The sequence below is a fragment of the Cynara cardunculus genome (assembly GCF_001531365.2).
Source record: "Cynara cardunculus var. scolymus isolate 2C chromosome LG 12, CcrdV1, whole genome shotgun sequence".
Lineage (NCBI taxonomy): Eukaryota > Viridiplantae > Streptophyta > Magnoliopsida > Asterales > Asteraceae > Cynara > Cynara cardunculus.
In genome coordinates, this window is record NC_037539.1 from 7749189 (window position 1) to 7769050 (window position 19862).

General features: G+C 33.3%; 2 protein-coding genes across 2 annotated transcripts; one reads left to right on the plus strand and one right to left on the minus strand.

Moving 5' to 3' along the window:
• The first annotated feature begins 9781 nt into the window (after window positions 1-9781).
• LOC112522684 (jasmonic acid-amido synthetase JAR1-like) lies at window positions 9782-12280 on the plus strand. Its single transcript, XM_025131971.1, has 4 exons — window positions 9782-10108; window positions 10202-10303; window positions 10457-11283; window positions 11634-12280. Exons 1-4 carry the CDS (start codon window positions 9825-9827, stop codon window positions 12173-12175), a joined length of 1755 nt encoding a protein of 584 aa, XP_024987739.1. The 5' UTR covers window positions 9782-9824; the 3' UTR covers window positions 12176-12280.
• A 693-nt stretch (window positions 12281-12973) lies between these two features.
• Window positions 12974-19372, minus strand: LOC112522919. Its single transcript, XM_025132260.1, has 12 exons — window positions 19247-19372; window positions 17961-18048; window positions 16632-16766; window positions 16389-16543; window positions 16169-16262; window positions 15920-15990; window positions 15724-15830; window positions 14941-15062; window positions 14413-14501; window positions 13849-13908; window positions 13349-13453; window positions 12974-13276 (listed from the first exon to the last, which is right to left on the minus strand). Exons 1-12 carry the CDS (start codon window positions 19271-19273, stop codon window positions 13166-13168), a joined length of 1164 nt encoding a protein of 387 aa, XP_024988028.1. The 5' UTR covers window positions 19274-19372; the 3' UTR covers window positions 12974-13165.
• Window positions 19373-19862: the final 490 nt, after the last annotated feature.

Here is a 19862-nt window from a genome sequence, read left to right on the forward strand (position 1 = left end):
AAATCGAGATGTATCTTGCTGCATTGTGCGAGTATCTTTTTAGTTATTAAAAAAATATGTATCCTTAATACTTAATTAATTAATAATAATATGTAATTAATTAATATATGTAATTATAGTATAGATTAAAAATAAAAATAAAAACGTAAAGGATATAAAAGAAAAGTATTTAGAAAGTTAAAGGGTTAAAACTAAAAATATAAAAGGTTAAAAATGAAAAATAAAATAAACTTATTTTAATGTTTGAAGTAGGTGGGGGTATGGAAACAATAAGGAAAAAAGAAGGGGTAGGCTAAATGCACCCTTATGCATTGCTTAATGCACCTCTATCCATGAATTTCTTCTTCACACACATCAACATCAATACATGCTTTTTACATTCTCAATGCTTGAATGACCTGATTCTGACATGAAAGGGAGTGTCATTAACACTCCAAAAAGAATAGAAAAGGGTGGGGATAGAAAACCCCCATTTTAAACCTTGGTCGTACTACGTAAATGAGTCATGAGTAGGTAATTATGAACGTGAGATGCTTAGGGATCAATTAGTCAAAATGTAAAACCCATAGGTTTTAAAAAAAAAAATGTGTTCCATGTTAAACATGGAAGTGTATATAAATTTATCTCTAAAACAATTTACATCTAATTATATAAAATAATTTTACAACTTTGAATTATAAAAACAAACTGAGTGGGTTTTGTCTTGTACCCGACATGAAATCAAAAACCGTGCATTTTCAGGTCAGACCTAGGACTAGCTGACCTAATTAGGTTTTAATACTTGGCTTGCCCGTGGCTCACCACACGTAACACATGCATCTTTCATGCGTTTGTTGGCATGATTGTGTGTGTGTGTTTGGTATATATGTATACAACTTATGCACCCGATTGTATATTTGTATATGTAATTATATATATATATATATATATATATATACATGTATATGAAAGGGTTCAAACGAGAACACCTTTATTTTATGAGAATATGAGAACATCATTTTACTATAGACAATCACATGTGATAGTATTATTCCATCACATTGTGATACTAAATTAAAAGTGTTCTCTTTTACATATATATATATATATATATATATGTGTGTGTGTGTGTGTGTGTGAATACCCTCTAACATGAGTTTATATACATATTCTTTTATGGATTATTTTTTTTCCAATTATTATCGTAGAAATGATTTTTGGTGCATTTTAAAAATATTTATATATGACGTGTGCGTGTGCGTGTGCGTATGCGTATGCATGCTAAACGGAGAATTATGCCTTTATGTACTACGATTACCAAAAAAGAGACTATTGTACAAGAGTACAAGGTTACAACTATAAAGTGGGGGGAACTTGGGATTTTTGTTAAGGAGTTACATCCTTAAACTAGACCAAAGGTTTATAAAATTGTTCGATATATTTTTACTCAAATTCTACTGTTTTAAACGATTTTCTAAGTTTTTTTTGGTGTTGATTCTAATGGATTTTTTTTAGTTTTTTGGTTGATTTCGATGATCTTTTTCGGGGTTTTTTAAATTATTTTAAGGAACTTTTTCAGTTTTTTGATTAATGTTCCTTGTGTTTACAAATATTCCGAAGCACCGTTCAAGATGCATTTTTCATATCTCAAAAGAAATCTTATTTGTGAAATTCCGTTAAATGGGTGCACGAAACCTTCTCGAACATGAATAGGTCGGTCCCTACAACTACAAGTATACCATTTTTTTTAAATAAAAAAGAAAAAATCAAGATTTTCATTCAATTACAATAGTTTATTTTAATTTAAAAATTTAAATATTAATGATGATATTTAAATTTTCTATTTATGTAACACCTCAACGTTTTTTATATATTCCAACTTATTTTTTGTCAAAAAGTTATTGCAACAAACTAATACCACATTATTTATACTATATTATAAAGCATTTGACAAAAACTCTTAAAAACCATTTTTTATGCGTAAAATATTGTTTATTAATGCATATTACTTAAAACTCCGGATTTCAAGTAGATTATGCGTAAGTACAACTTATTAAAGCTCCATATCTGAATTCGTGTAACTAAYTGCAGATAAACATAATCAAATACAGAATAAACACCTCATTTTAAATATAAAAAAATCTAAAATATAATTAGAATAATCATTGAGTTCTAACAGAATATTTAATTATTATCTTTATAAAATGTTATATTATTAAACCAAAAATAAATTATTTCGTTATTAAACTTAAATTAAATTATAATAAAAAAATAAATTAAAGAAATTACATAAAAAATGAAAACTTTTAAATAGTTGATTTGATATTAACATTGATATATTTGTTTTCAAATTTTTATGATATCTTTAAATTTATATTTTATTCAAAAATAAAATCATTATTGATTTCTTAAAAACACATAAAATCATATTATAACATCGACATAGACAAATAATAAAATAGAACATTAAAATCGAGATGTGTCTCGCTGCATTGCGCGAGTACTATTCTAGTATTTTCTTAATTATCGAGAATATTAAGGAATATTACTTAAAGTTCTTTACTGTTTTATCTATGAAATTTGTGATTTCACCTATAAACTTGTTTAAAGTTCTTTAATTATCTTATTCATTTTATAGTTTCACTTATGGACTTTGGTAAAAAAAAATTGTAATAACCAAAGTTCATAGACGAAATAAAAATTATTGTTTCACGGTTTCACCTATGAAAAAAATCATTATCTATGAACTTTGAATAAGAATTATTGTTTTTTTACCTATGAACTTTAAACAAAAATCATTGTTTTACTAATAAACCTTGTGGTTTCACCTACGAACTCTGTTAAACATTCTTAATTATCTTATTCATTTTCTGGTTTCACTTGTTAACTTTAGTAAAAACCTTTAGAACAATCATTGTGAAATTTATTGTTTCACCTATGAACTTTAATTACTTAATTATCACATTCATTAAATATTAAGGAACATTAATTTGGGGTTGTTTACCAAACACTTACCCGGTAAGCGTTTACCAGTAAATTTTAACACTACCATTGCTTATCGGGTAAGATTTTAGTCCACCAAAACGTTATCGTATGCAACAATTTACCCAGTAAGCGTTTACCGTGGTAAGGGTCGTCGCCCTCACTTATCGGGTAAGACTCTTGGTCCTTGTCTCGCTCTTACCGGGTAAGATTATTGGTCCTTACCATATTCATCCGGTAAAGTAATGTGACTTGGTGTTCACTTACCCGAGTAAGCGTTTGGTAAACGGCCCATTAAAGTTCCTTCATTTATTGTTTCATCTATGAACTTGGTTAAACTTCTTTAATTATCTTTGTCTAGGGATTTCATAACCCAAATATGCTCAAATCACAAATATGCAGGGTTGGTCCTAATTAAGATATTTATTGCCCGGGAAGAAATCAATCAAAAATGCCCCCAATAAACAAAACACTATTATCAAAAGGCCTTTGACCTAGTGGTATGTGAGTCATTGGCCTCCTAGGAGATCAAAGATTCAAACCTCACCAAAGATGATGAGGGTCTGTGAGTTTATTTGTTCTATTTGCTGTATATAAATATTATATACTTAAAAAAAACACTGTTTTTTTACATTTTGTAACAATGTTGAAAATGATGTTACCGAGTAAAAAATTCATTCAAAATGTGTATTTCACTAGGGATAACATAAAAACCTTTGTTCAATGGCTTCTAGTCCGTAAGCGTTTACGTAAATGGAAAGTGGTAGCCATATAAGAAACTATTATTTGAAATAAATCAAATATTCATTGCTTGTGAACGACTTTCTTGAAGTTAATGCTCAAACAAGGTATAAAATAGTCATTTTGTAGCAAACTCGCATCACTTATTAAAATTAAAAACAAACCAAAGGTACATGTGCAGACATGCAGTAGACACGACAAGAAAAATAACTTACAAGACTCTTGTATTAACATATGTGACGAAATCATATATTCAAATAAAAATAATGTGTTGTCAGGTATCATCACAGAAGTTTTTTCAAAACAAAAACCTTTATAAAATATTAATTGTTGGATTTGAATAATATTTAGTTTTTTTATTTTATTTCAGTCAAATATATTGATTTATAAAATGGGGACAAAAGCATTGAGTTTTAATTAAGGGGAATCCGGAAGGAAAACAATAAAATTTAATTGGGGACAAGGAATAAACAAAACCACAAGCAGCCCAATGGTAAGGTTGCTAGTAATAGTTCTAGAGGTCTCATGTTCAAATCTTCCTCCTGTCATTCTTCCTATATATTTCTTATGTAACAAGGACGTCTTCTAATTCCGTTCCTAATACAATATGTGACCCAATTGGAGAGTTGATGCCCTTTGGGCTTGTGCTGATCTTAACCTTCTTTGATATCCTTTTGAAGAGCTTCCAAAAACGAAGCTAGAGCCTCCAAAATCGCCCCAAATGGTTGAGACATGAAGGAGATATGAAAAAATGAAGAAAACCCTTGAAAAATCATGTATTTGTGCATAACAACATGTCCACGCAACCTTTTCTGCAATTTAGGTTGCATGGCAAGCCGCCTGAGAATATAGCTCAGCCAAACAGTGAGACACGTGACTTAGGCGGTGACCTAGGTCGCGTCCAGGTCGTGCAAGCTCCTGTTTTGCATGTTTTTAGTTTTTCGCATCCTTCGAGCCCTGTACCAATCCTTGTCTTTCCAACATGGTTTCTACATAAAAACACTCGATTACCAACTTAAATATTCTTAGATAAAGAGTTAAGCATACTTAGGAGTCCTAAATTTGCAACTGTTACAAGATGTCTAATAATACAACATTATTGTCTCATTATGTTTATATGTAAGTATGCAGCATAGAAAGATAAGATAAACAAAACGAGTTAGACAATGCATTTTTTTAATATATTTCATGACTCAATATATACACATACAACCATCAGATATTTGTCTTTCAAGCCAATATACCAACAAAACATTCTACTACCATTCACAAAGGAAGACTTAAACAATATGAAATCTGTAACTTCAACATGTGAAACATCTGATACTGAATTTGATACAAACTAAAATACTAAACTATGATAATTTGATATAATGTCGATTAGCAATATAATTTTATTTCCAATCAAATTTTATGGCCATAAAATGCCTATGTTTCCATGACATTTCACATAAAACCCTTATAAAACGTCCTACATCACTGCCTATATACTAAGATATACGTTTGGGTAAATTCTTACATTAAAAATTCGACTGAAATCTCTTTAACTTCATAACACTTCTTCTGCTTCCCCTACAACCCAAAACCTCACTTTTTCTCCTATTAATCATCGCATCTCTTTTCCGAACTTCTGCAAATCCCTGTTTACGTTCACAATGCAGCCCAGAGGTTTGGATTATACCAATCAGTCCCTTTTATTTTTTCATTGCTACTCTAATAGTCCTTGTCTTGATCATTCACTACCATTTAGTCTAGTTTTGAAGCTGATATAATTGGGTCGGACGATCTACTTATATCAGACCATGTATATGATGTTCTTGTTTAATCAGTTGGATATCAATCAAAACATAATTTACATACGTTATGCCATCAAAATATATTGCAACTCTTTAGCATTAATGAAAATTTCACTATTTAAAAAAATAAATTATTTAAAAACCCTAAGGTTTATATATCTATATTATATTAATAAGCATTTGACAAAAACTCTTAAAAAACCAATTTTTATGCATAAAGTACTGTATATTGATGCATATTACTTAAAATTCAAGAACAAGTAAATTATGCATAAGTACAACTTATTAAAGTTCCATGTTTGAATTCGTCTAACTAACTACGGATAAACATAATCAAATAGAGGATAAACATCTCATTTTAAAATATAAAAAATCTAAAATATAATTAGAATAATTATCGAGTTCTAAAAAAATAATTAATTATTATCTTTATAAGAAAATTATATTATTAAACCAAATATAAATTACTTTATTATTGAACCAAATTTAAATTATAATAAAAGAAATTGAATTAAAAAATACACAAAAAATATGAATTTTAAATAGTTAATTTGATACTAATATCGATATATTTTTGTCAAATTTATATTTTATTCAAAAATAAAAATAATCGTTTTTCCAAAATCGCATAAGACCATAATATAACATCGACTGAAATAAAAAATAAATAAAATATTAAAATCAAAATATATCTCGCTGAACTGCATAAATATCTTTCTAGCTAACATAAAAACATTTAAAGAGAGCATTATTGGTTCCTTGGATATTTAACATCTAAATGCGGGACCCACTAATATTTACAAACATACAAACCAAAAAGGTCCTAAATTGTTTTATAGTATCAATAATTGACTTATGATTAAAAATTCAAATAAAAAATTAGTAATAATATTTTGTTTATTCAATTATATGTTAAATTAAAGACATAAAAAATTATTAATCATATTTAACAATAAACAACTCATTTTCTTGTATTTTTGGAAAAACTTGATTTAAACACCAAAAATCCTAACATATCAACTGAGTTATATGTCAGAGACATCTAAAAATCCTAAACATATCTCTGTTCATAGTATTAATTTTTTAATACGAGAAATTCAAAAAATATTTTGATACATGAAAATAAAATAAATATCACATATTTTCTAAAAGTATCGGAAATTATCTTTTAATTTGTCTTTTCATGCAATTTGCATATTTTGTTATTGTTAACGTCATTGTCGTGTTTATTTGATGGCTGCTTATCTTATGTTAAATTGCATTTAACTACTATTATTTTCATCAAAAGAAATGTGTTTATTGCTTATTTTATTACAAAATTCAAAAGGAAATTACTTTTTTATCTTTATTAAGTATGATTTAATTAGTCAAATGTTTTAAAATATAATTAAATATATATGACATTATGATTGTTACTGTCTACCAAACATTATCACGTAAGCGTTTACTATAAGAGCTAACCGCCACTTACGTTATCAGTAACATTTTCGTCATCAAATTGATTGGTGGTAGACATCTTTTACTATGTAAACGTCTATTCATTTACCGTATAAGACTCTCGGTCTTTATGTCGATTCTCGGTTTTGTCATGTTCACAAAATAAAGTAAGTGACATCTGATAGACGTTTATCTGGTAAGCGTTTGGAAAACGGCCACTTACTGTTGGAAAATCTTGAAAAGGTGTTTGTGAGAAGTCATAGACAAAGATTTAGGTGAGGATCTGATATCGTGTAGAAGATCATTTTTCTTAAATAATATTTTACCCTCAAATCTTCGTAAGAAAAATGGTCTTCTTAATTCACACCGTTGATTTAGACAGATTATCGAGAGCGAGACAACATAGAAAAATTTGTAACGACGTGTACAATAAAAACGATAATGAATACACCTTTTGGAACCATCTTTATATTAACATAGTGGATGGTTACATGATGGTTAAAATCAACTACGAATTGGTGGCATCAATGATTACACGCGCTGGTCAGCACCAACGGGTAAAACCAGATCATCATTAACATCCGTGTTACATTGATCTATGACACTGATGGTACACATCGACCCACATTAGCACCACTAAAAAAAAGATTCATCAGTGTTAACAAAAAGCCATTGAAATCCACCAGGCATTAACATCGTTAGTGTGAACTCCTCTTTAAAACTTCACTTAGGTTTATGCCCTTCGATTCCACTAGCACGCAACCCCCTTGACCCTGCAATATGATGACATCCAACGATCACAAATTCTAACTAACTTATATAAGCGATAACAACCCTTTGATTTTCTTGTGAATTAATTATATCAAACGACGCGTTAAAATCATACATACAAGTAATACATGGTAAATTAATAAACTTATGAAACTAATATTTATATTAAATATTTTAAATTTTTAATAAAAAGAAACTATTATTAAATAAAACAATATATTTTTTATTAACCTGGATACTCAACCCGCTATTCGAGCTGACTAATGTCAGGACGACCACCTGTTTTACAGATAGTCCGGATCCATGACCACAAAGGAATTTTTGTTCTTCATTAAATTTAAACCTGAAACCTCTTGATATTTTTAACATTTGAAACCAAGCTAAAAAAAATCATATTATATTAATATTTGGGAACACATAAATTGCAATAAATGTTGCTGCGGACATTGTAGAGATGTTCATACATACATGAAGGCTATATATATACGACCCTGCTACAACAGAATCTTCCATTACCTCCTCGCTTCTCTCAAAAATCAAAGGTAACCACCACCTACTCTTTTCTCTCTCTACACATGTTTCTCTCTCTAGAAAAAGGAACACGAATACTATTAAAATATGTACTCATTGATCCACAGCTGTGTCCATAGTCCACTCTGTGTTTGTGTTTCTGTGTGCATATTCACCAAGAAACAGACAAAAGTTTCTTCGATTTCTTTATATTTTAATGCTTCCCACCGTGCCTTTCGCTACAATCCAACACTTTTTTCAAGATCAAACCGATTCCTTTTTTACTTGCTTCATAGTGCCTTTACTGTGTGTTTCTTGATGAATTTAGGTGTCTGAATCGAACAGAACTCACCACGTCGTCATCATCATCATCCAGTTTGTAAATCTCTCTCTCTCTCTCTCTCTCTTCTCTGTGTCTTTCTGTGCTTCTGATTGATGGGTTGTCTCTGGTTTTCGTCTTAATCGAACAGAAACCATTTGAAATCTGAAACACACACTCGACTGTGTGTTTCTTGATGATTTGGGTGTTTTCGTTCTTCATACGAATCCAACACTACCATCGTCAACCATTTTTACAATCTCTCATGCTTTGTGTATCTTGGTGATCTGGGTGTCTCTGTTTTTGACACAAATCGAACTCAAATCTCTTATTTGTAAAGCTTTTTCTACTGTGTGTTCTACGTGTTTCTTGACGAACTGAGAGTCTGTTTTCAGCTCTCATCGCCATTGCAGCTGCTGCATAAACTGTTGTTGTGCTTAAATTCTTCTATTTTTTGAACATGATTCGAAATTTATGCATTGTTGATTTGATTCTTTCGTCTGAATCTCTGTGATCCATTTTAAGATATTCGGTTCCTGATTCCAAGATCCACTAAAATTTTCTATTTATTTTTCATCAGCAAATGATAATATATTTTTATATAATTAAGTGGGATCACCAATATCTTGTAAAATTATAATTTTTAATATAATTAAGTGGGATTAACCTTTTTTTATTTATTAAATATTAATTAAAAAATATTTATTTAATCTCACTTTTCATAATGTTCATTGAATCTAAACATGTTCAATTTTATCCTTTTTTTTCCTGCATAAAAGATAAAAATAAATAAATTATAGAATAAACAGTAAAAATAAATATATTACTTTTTCCTTTGTCCACTAGAAATTATTACAACAAATTTGTTTTTATTAATTTAATTATTTTAAAAACATTTAAAATTGATCTTATTTTCAAAATCATTACTAGATTATAAGTTTCTTTCATTTTCAGATAGAAAAATATACTTAAAAAAAATTGTTTTATTATAAATCAAATCAGTAAATCCAGATGTTTACATCTGTTATAAAATTTTATGATTTTGTTTATTTTGGGAAGATCCCAAAATAACCAAACCAATCTGCAGCCATCTATGTCCCTACATGTCTTTTTCTGGTTGGAATAAGCCCACAAAACGAAAACTACTGGTAACTTCTTCTTGACTGAACAGTCAAGTTCCATTATTTAGAAGATGACTTAACGGAACAGCTGAATTTTGTGTTTGGTCTGAATTCATCTTCCTTCTGCTTGACTTGGTGCCAAATTCCTTTTGCAGGATCAAAAAGAAAATGGACAGCAGATTTGCTTCAGAAAAAGTGATTGAAGAATTTGAATCTTTAACCAAAAATGCAAAAAGGGTTCAAATTGAGACTTTACAGAAAATCTTGAAAGAAAATGGTGAAGCAGAATACCTGAAAAAATGGAATCTTGATGGAAGATTTGATCCTCAAACTTACAGTTCTTGTGTTCCTGTTGTTACCCACAAAGATCTTGAGCCTTATATTCAGAAAATTGCTGATGGTGCATCCCATCCTGTGCTTACTGGAAAAGCCATCACAACAATTACATTAAGGTAGATCTTCTCGTAATATTCGGTTATTTACCGAGTATACCATCCTGGAGCCAACTGAGCTGATTCACTGTTTGTTTGTTTGTTTGTTTGTAGTTCTGGTACTACTCAAGGGAAGCCCAAGTTTGTACCGTACAATGACGAATTGACGGAAACCACAATGCAGATTTATCGTACTTCTTTTGCTTTCAGAAACAGGTATTCTGACAACACAGTGTGTATTGGTTAATCAGCTAGTTTATCAACCATCAGCTAATTTATCTGCTAGCTATTGCTAGTTTGACAAACATTATGATTACGTTTGTGTTAGAGTCTATAAAGATTTGTAACTCATGGACGTTAATTTTTTAGGGAATTTCCAATTGACAATGGGAAAGCTTTGAGTTTCATCTATGGAAGCAAGCAGTTCACAACCAAAGGTGGTTTACTAGCGGGAACCGCAACTACAAACGTATACCGTAGCGCACAGTTCAAGAAAACGATGCGGGCGATGCAAACCCCGTGTTGTAGCCCGGATGAAGTCATCTTCGGGCCTGATTTCCATCAATCTTTATACTGTCATCTCCTTTGCGGACTCATTTTCCACGAAGAAATTCAAGTCATATCGTCGACGTTTGCACATAGCATAGTTCATTCGTTTAGGACCTTCGAGCTGGTGTGGGAAGAACTCTGTTCCGATATCAGAAACGGAGTTTTGTCCGCCAAGATCACGGTTCCATCGATCAGAACCGCTATGGGCAAGGTTCTGACCCCGAACCCTGAACTGGCGGACAAAATTCACAGGAAGTGTTTGGGTTTAACTGATTGGAACGGGTTGATCCATGAAGTGTTTCCTAACTGTAAGTACATTTATGGGATCATGACTGGTTCGATGGAGATGTATTTGAAAAAACTACGGCATTATGCTGGCAAAGTACGATTGCTGAGCGCAGATTATGGATCATCGGAAGGGTGGATCGGAGCAAACGTCAACCCAAATATGCCACCGGAGAGGACCACTTATGCTGTCCTTCCAAATATTGGGTATTTTGAATTCTTACCGTTGAGAGAGATCGATATGGCTAGCCGGGATCAAGATGAACCCGACTTCACATTTTGCCCGGTCGAGCCCAAACCTGTGGGCTTGACCGATGTCCAAATCGGCGAAGAGTATGAGGTTGTGATCACCAATTTTGCAGGTAATCGGTTTGTTTTCTAAGTAGTGACACTATTCAATTTATAATGAATATTCACAAACATTATTTATGATGAATATCAATTTATGGATTATTCATAATGAATATTCCTAAATATTCACAAACATCATTTATTATGAATACCATATGTTTCCATATCATTTATCACTCATGTATATTCATCATTCATGATGAATACTATTCTTCATAGATATCTATCATAATATTCATTTAAATAATTGGTTCTCACGGTTCTCAAAATATTTATGGTTCTCAAAATATTTATGGTTCTCAGATTAACCTGTAACCAAGGGGGTAATTCTGAACTATAATTGTTGACTCTTGGCTTGCAGGTTTGTATCGATACAGGCTAGGTGACGTGGTTAAGGTTATCGGGTTCCACAACGCGACACCAGAACTCCAATTTGTTTGTAGAAGAAACCTCATGCTCACAATCAACATCGACAAAAACACCGAAAAAGATCTACAACTATCCGTGGAAGCAGCTGCAAAGCTCCTAGCAGCTGAAAAACTCGAAGTTGTCGACTTCACAAGCCACGTCGACATTGCTTCCGAGCCTGGCCATTATGTGATCTTTTGGGAGGTGAGCGGGGAGGCGAGCGATAAGGTTTTGAAAGAATGTTGCAATTGCTTGGACAAATCATTTGTTGACGCGGGCTACGTGAGCTCAAGAAAGGTCAAAGCAATCGGGCCTCTAGAGCTCCGAGTTTTACGGAGGGGAACCTTCCAGAAGATCCTAGATCACTACGTCGGGTTAGGGTCGGCGTTGAACCAGTTCAAGACACCGCGGTGTGTGACCCCGGTTAACCATAGAGTGTTGCAAATCCTTTGCGACAATGTAGCCAAGAGCTACATTAGTACCACTTTTGGTTAAGGTACCTATTTTTGGGTGTATTGTTAATGTAGCTTGGCTTGGATTTGTGTCTACTTGAAAGTAATATATTTAAGTTGTGAATGAAAATGTCCTTTTTACCCTTTACTTAAATCTTATATACAGCCTAAGCTAAGCTGCTATTCTATACGAGACAGATGATAAACTGATAAATGTTTTAATTTGTTTAAATTTTCTATTTTATCCATTAAAAATATTATAATGTTGATAAACTTATACAATTTCACATATTTATTTATTATCATTACGAAATTTACATCTAAATTATATTATTAACATTCATTTAAACGAAAATATATCATCAACAGTGTTTAAAACATTTAAATCCTATTAAAATACATCAATTGAGAGGGATGATGATTGATTTGGTAAGAATCGATTGAGAGAAATGATCGATTAAGATTAATCGATTGAGAAATGTTGTTGTTGAGGGTTTGAAGAATAATAAAAGACAAATAAGATATTGATTTACCTATTATCAGACAAGAGAACAACAAGACAGAGGTGCCTCTGAAAAATTTCTTCAATCATCTCATACTTATTGGTTTTATTCAATGATCCAATTATGCTTCATAATATGTATGAGATGAATTAGATATGTTTTCTATATACTCCATATTATGTGTTCTACTCGTGCAACGAAACGGAATGAACAACTAATCATCAGATCGATCATCAACGGTCAAAAACACAATGATCTCGACCATCAACGATCAAAAACACAATGATCTCGACCATCATACATCGGATATAGCAAGACATCCAATGGTACAGAACAAATATTGCAATTGCTATTTATTTCAAATAGTCAAAACCTGTTAATAACCATCCATCTTCAAGAGGCCAAACTTTGATCGGATCGGGGTCATTCTAACGTCGAATACTAAAGTTTCTTGAAAATGTCAAATTTAACGACTCATTCTTTCCGTATGAAGAGCCAAGGTGCCTTACAAACATCCAATTTTTTGACTCTCACAAGGGCATTTTGGTCAAATCATCCATTTTTACGTTCGTTTTCACGCCCAACCCTGAAAGACTGTGGATCATGGCAGAGATATCTTGTTGCAAACCGGCAGCTAAGGCCTGGAAAAGAAAGAGCAAAAGCCGATTAGCAAAAACAATCAGCTTCTACAAGGATATATGGTATTCAGTTACCTTTTTGTCTTCATCTTTTCGACGCTTTATAATCTCCAAAGGCCACTCACTAACCAGCTTCTCGAGTTCTGCCATTATATCTGGCCTCTTTGCCTCCAGTAATGTCTGTTAACAAGTTACAAAGCGTAAAACTACTAGTTTAAGAAACATATATTTGAGCCCCAAAGTAGCGGCCAAGGACAATGACGTAATTAAACGACATTAGAAGTGAAACAGTGCTCTTTTTACAACCTACAAATATTTTGAGAACCGGAAACCAACTATTCCATGATGAATATTTTTAATCACGAATGTAATGGATTTTCATTACTCATGACATCATGCATTTTCGTCATGAATATCTTGCACTTGCATGACGAATATATCATGATATTCATCATGAATAATTGGTCCCCAGGTTCTCAAAATATTTAGGGTTCTCATTTGGACAATCCCCCATAGGGTACATTCCTTTGCGGGCTAATGATGATGGGACCCACAAAACGGAAGCTAATTAGTACCTGGGTGACGACTTGAACCATTGCAGCTGCTTCTTCAGGTTTATGTTCAAGCAGAAACCCCTGCAAAGAGAGTAGATAAAAAACCCGTTAGAAGACGAACTCTCTCTCTCTCTCTCTCTCTCTCTCTCTCTCTGTGTATATATATATATAAACCGCAATGCAGCACAACTTCAAAGATGTATTTTCAACACACAGAAAGATTTGTACATATTGTTTTGAAGACGAATAGGTACCTCAAATCATGCATAAGATTGAACCAGTTAATCTAGTTAGGTTTTACGATAGTATGGCCCGATTGAAGTTTGTAACGGTTGGTTCAGTTCAATTCATGGTTTTTTCTCGTGCAAATACCAAATTGTCGTGCTTAATAGATTTAATGCATGAAACTGATATTTAACTAAAGTTGAATTGTTCAATTTAGAAAAGAAGAACTGAGCAGGGGTGGTTCAGTTCGTTGTACCAGTCAAATCCAAATCACACCGAAACGCTTCTTAAAAGGAACCACAACTTCATCTGAAATAAAACACGTTCAACAGAGGGTAACATGATCGGGATGATTAATACCTTGGCACATGAAAACCCGCTACCAATTGTGTGCGTTTTCATCAATCCTGATCTCAACTTCTCGATCTTCCATAAGTTATCAACGTCTCCTGTAAAGAGATCAAATGGGATACATATCAGATAAATTTATTTACGTAGTTTATGCCTCAGTGTTCTGACCATGTCCTCTTTTCCAAAACGACTCGACTATGTTGCCCAAATGAGAATGATGTTGATATTATTGATCATTAAGGGTGCGTTTGGTACCCAATAAGGACTGGATGGGCGATAGTGAGATAGGCAGATGAAAGAATCATGGAATATTTTAGGGTTTTAATTTTGCATGGGTAGGTTAGTAATTTACCAATCTTCTCTCTTCTCCTTGATTTTTGTTCCACCTATTTTGGTGGGACAAAAAAGAAATGCATTTTTGTCCCACTCAATCCCGTCCCTCCCAATATATAATATAGGTGATTCCAGAATGACCAAATACTTATTTTCAGTGACGAATGAATAAATATATTTTCCGAAGGAAATGTAAATGAGCACCTAGTTTTGCAGCAAATGTCATCCAAGTATCGAATGAGGTTCGTCGCAATTTTGCTCCAGCCATAACAAACCGTTTTGCGTACTTACACATCAAATCCCACCTTTCCGTGTTGTAGCAAATGCTGCAAGCAAGAAAGATGCATGATATCGATAACAACATTGGAGAAATAAGTAAGATTCCATTCGTTTATACGGTTTTTCTCCATCCTGTGTTTCATGGGTCCCATCTTTATTTCGAACCAATGGGACCCACGATAACATTTCATTATGGACCTCAAAAAATGGTGATTTGAAAGATTTCTACATTCCATTCACTTGCACTTGCACCATCTTCATACAACCTATCTACCCTTGGGCAGAGAAAAGGTCTGCCTACATCCTATCCTCCTCAGACCCTACCTCTAAATGGGCTAAAACGGATACATTTGGTTTGGTTTCGTTTGGTGTTATCTTCATATCTCCTCGCAACAACTAAAAGGGGCCAACAACCATCTTTTTGTTTGGTAATAGACCCGCAATTTTTTTAGTTTGAGTCACATGTGGGACAACAAGTTTTTGTTCTGTCCTATCCTGCATACCAAATCCACCCTAAACGAACAATAATGCTGTAGCACACATCAAATTTTAGTAACCTAATAAACTTATTTGTATACATAGATCATGTCATGGTATAACAGTATAAACACCAGGATAAGCACATAGAAGCGGTACCCTTCAGTATCTGATGATCAAAAAGTATAACGTTGAATGTTTGAATCACAAAAAAGACATTGGTTTACATACCTAAAAACGATATCCGCAGTACCAGGTTGAAGTGGTACGTCATTTGCTTTCAGGAGTTTCATTACGTCCACCAAGAGATTAGCATCATTGTGTTCTTTAGCATACAACTACAACCACATGATATAAAATCTTTAAGAAGTCAAATAAAAATGAGAACGGAAGGGAATGTTAAGAAGATTTAGAAGAAATAAAATACCAGTAAACTGTGAGCAGATGCAACGCTAGGAGTCAATCCGTAAACATTGTGTTTCCACAATGTCTTCTTCCCTGTTATAGACATGGAAAGGACTTAGACTACTGGTTTGCCAATTTAATGTTTACATTTGACGAGTCCGAATTAAATGGTGTCAAAAAAAATAACAATATAATTCTTCATTCTCCTCGCATCACAAACGTGAAAGTCAATATGGAAGTACGGCCACATGCATTACATATTATATCATACCGAATTCAATAGCCTCTACTCGTACACATGCCTTGGATATTTCCCGACAAAGATTGTCATTAAAGTTTTCAAAAATGCGAAGATTTGATAGCCTCTGCAATGGAAACACGATGAATACTGGCTAAATTATTTCAATCTTAAAATAAAATCAGAAGCTTAAATGATGAACAGTAGGGACTTAAATTTCCAGCAGTCAAAGAGCAACAAGATTATCACTAACAAATTTCCGAAGGTTCTCCAAGACATTAAATAGAAGTTTGATGTCTTCACGATTGGCGCATTTTTCTATGAGGGTCCATAACCAATTGTTTGGAGGTGCGGTTCTTTGCTCTATAACGGATTTGAGCAACTTATCATACAATTCCTTAGCAGCCTCTGCAGTGAAACAAATAAACATCTCTAAACAACGATACCCTTCTCAAGAGAACAAATACCGAACCTAATAATGCATTCAAGATAGTACCTGTGGGACCCACTTCTAAAGTACTCGCATCAGAAGAGTATAATGCCCTTGACAACATCATCGAGCATGTTGGATGTTGAAAGTTGCATTCTTGATTGTTGGAAGCACGTGGCACAAGACTTTCACTAATAGTTCCTGTACATTTCACAGGTTTCATCTTATTCGATAAATTGACTCATAATCAAACACGGGGAAAGTTCAAATAAGAACCATAAATATTTTGAGAACCTGAGAACCAACCATCTCATGTATTATTAATAATGAATAACCCTAAATATTCAAAAATATTATTCATCATGAATCTTATGCATTTTCATTATTCATGATCATGGTTTTCAAAAGCGTGTGAGGCGTAGCCTCGAGGCGAGGCGGCCCAAAATCGCACCTGAGAAGGCGCCTTTCAATCCCCAGACGAGGCGTATCAGTGTGAAGTGTGTGTGTATGTTGCATATATTTTCTTAGTAGAAGCAGTGTAATGCAGATTGGTATAAATATATTTTATGTAGTATATATATTTCCACCTCAGGGATTACGCCTCCGTCCGCCTTGTGGTTTACGCCTCGCCTCGTTGAAGGAAAACGCCTTGAGGCACAATTCCGCTTTTTAAAACCTTGTTAACGATATCATGCATTTTCATCATGAACATAATGCATTTTTTCATAATGAATAATTTTCATGATGAAAATCTTTCACAACATTCATGATGAATAGTATATGAATAGTTGGTTACCAAGTTCTCAAAATATTTACGATTCTCATTTGAACCTGCCCCAATCAAACACTTCTATCAAACAACATGCCTAGTCAGACGTCTCTTGCATTCTGGAAAGAGGAGTAACATAATTTTCGCTAATTTTCCTTCGGTCAAAGAAGATTCAAATTTCAAGTTTCTCTAGTCTTCTAATTTAGAAACATAAAAGAGCAAGTTAGGATGATAGGGTGTGACGGGAATAGAAATAGCATTCTTGAATTCAGACATAATCCGTAGTTCAACCAAATTCATGCCGAGACAATCACCCTGAATACCCCCAGTCATGATCTTGGTCGACGCTTTCTTACTCGACATCATAAATCTTAAGAGACGTTAGTCTAACAATCGTGCTGCTACATATGCAAAAACGTAATAAAAATAAAGACAAAGAATGTATATCAATAAAATTGGCATCAAGAAATGGCAAAGTTGCATACATCTCTTGCATGTTTAATTATCAAAAAGCATGTGCCACAGAACCAAGTCTAGAATCCAAATTCCACCGATAAAAGCAATTAAACAGATTGAGCAGAAAAATACGAATTGGAAACCAATTGAATTGATAGGGTAATATGAACCTGTATTGCCTCCAAACTTCAATGACGTATGATAAGAACATGCAAATAAGTTTTTAAGTGGCCTCAACTGTGAATGCTGCCTCGACACCTATAAAAAGTCAAGAGTATGAGATGGTTTTCATCACATGAGGCGCATAAAGAAGAGGAAAAAGTATAAACTCGGATAAAATACGTAGAAAAGAAGTCAATATACATATCCTAAAGCACATTTTAATCACATTGTAGAACATTGAATAGTGAAACCAGAAAAATCACTCCTTGTGACCCAAATATATGAACCACAAGGGTGGTGCCTGATTGGTTTGAGCTTGGCTCCAAAGGTCAAAAGTACCACGAGGCCCCAGGTTCAAATCCAAGGAGGAATAAAAATCCCCTTGTGGCCACAGAGGTTCAAATGCGGTGACTCCGGGCTATCTGCAAAGCAGGTGGTCGCCCTGGGATTAGTCGGCTCGCATAGCGGATTGGATATCCAGGTTAATCAAATATATATATATGTGTGTGTGTGTGCGTGTGTGTCAACCTTCCACCTTTCATTCGTTTCAAGATAAGAATCATTTCATCTAACTTACCGATCCTTTCTTGAAAGATTGGATGAGTAATCCTTTTATTAATTTGTAGGTTCAATCAGGTGAATAAGAAACCAACTCTTAGCCCCCCGTTGAGTAAATTCAGCAAGAACTCTAGACGAGGTGCAACTCCGAACCAAACTCATCATATGTCCTTTCATAACCGGATCAAAAGGGGGGGTGTCAATGTATGTTTTGTGTGTAAAGTTGCTTTCCATTTTGTTATTGACTCAATACCCACATTACTCCATTTGTAATACTTGTCCAGAGTTTATAACTTAATTTACAATTCTAACTTCAAATCCAAATCAATTTGAAATTGAAAAGCAAGCCATTCCACATACAAGGTTAATCACTTCTTTCGAAGGGGGCTGATCAAAATAATGACATAAACATAAGCAAACCTTAGAGCAAGAAATGAAGCTTCTAACATCAATGATCAGCTTTACATTAAATCAATAACCCCAATTGAAAATCAAACTGGGAAAAGAACCCCCTTAAACCCTTCTACGTCTTCTTTTCGGGGTGATTTCGAATACCCAGTCAAGTCATTCATGGTTCTCAACTAACTGAAACAGTAAATCATTTAAGACCCGAATAGGGAACTAAATTAGGGTTCATGTAACAATAAGAAATTGCAAATTAACATGAATCTGAGAACAAAATGCCCAAATTTATATGCAAAAATGCACAGAAACGAATTATATCGACTGAACAAACCTCTACGAGAAGGCGCCGGAAAGCCATTTCGTTTGAAGACAAACCCAATTGAAATCTTGATCAAATATCGCCCCTTTCTACTAAATTCTGAAGAAAAAAAAGAGGTTTAACTGTGTTCTGTTCCGGTTATCGAAGGAGAAAGACGACGGCTGGTGCAGTCAGTGACAGCCATGGGCCAACAAGCCTAACCATAGCCCAATATATACATTTAATTGGGCTTTTTCTATGAAACCCAAGAGACACAAAAGTACCCTGATTTTTCCTTATGTTTATATCTTATATCATATGTAGTACCTTATAATGCACCGAGTGCTGTTATTTTATGTATCTAGTCTTAAATCTCTTAATTACAAGTTATTTATGCATAATGTACAACTTACAATGCTATATTCAGAATTTAAGCTCATAACACTATCTAAGAGACTCAGACACGCTCCCACTAATTCCCTCCACAACGATTCATGAAAGTGACAGATTCACAAAATTGATTTTTCTAATAAGTCGATTCAACTGATTCAAGAATCAAGACCATATATCAGGTTCTTCAATACTTCATTCGATCCATCCTTGCTTCTATATGGTTAGCGTTTTCTAATTCGATGACTACATCGCTATT

Coding starts and splice junctions, on each gene's coding strand:
- LOC112522684 (XM_025131971.1), top strand. CDS start 9,825: ATGGACAGCAGATTTGCTTCAGAAAAAGTGATTGAAGAATTTGAATCT. Junction 10,304..10,456: donor TCTTTTGCTTTCAGAAACAG/GTATTCTGACAA, acceptor TTAATTTTTTAG/GGAATTTCCAATTGACAATG. Junction 11,284..11,633: donor TGTGATCACCAATTTTGCAG/GTAATCGGTTTG, acceptor CTTGGCTTGCAG/GTTTGTATCGATACAGGCTA.
- LOC112522919 (XM_025132260.1), bottom strand. CDS start 19,273: ATGGCTTTCCGGCGCCTTCTCGTAGAG. Junction 18,049..19,246: donor TCCGGCGCCTTCTCGTAGAG/GTTTGTTCAGTC, acceptor GACTTTTTATAG/GTGTCGAGGCAGCATTCACA. Junction 16,263..16,388: donor TGGAGAACCTTCGGAAATTT/GTTAGTGATAAT, acceptor TTTCCATTGCAG/AGGCTATCAAATCTTCGCAT.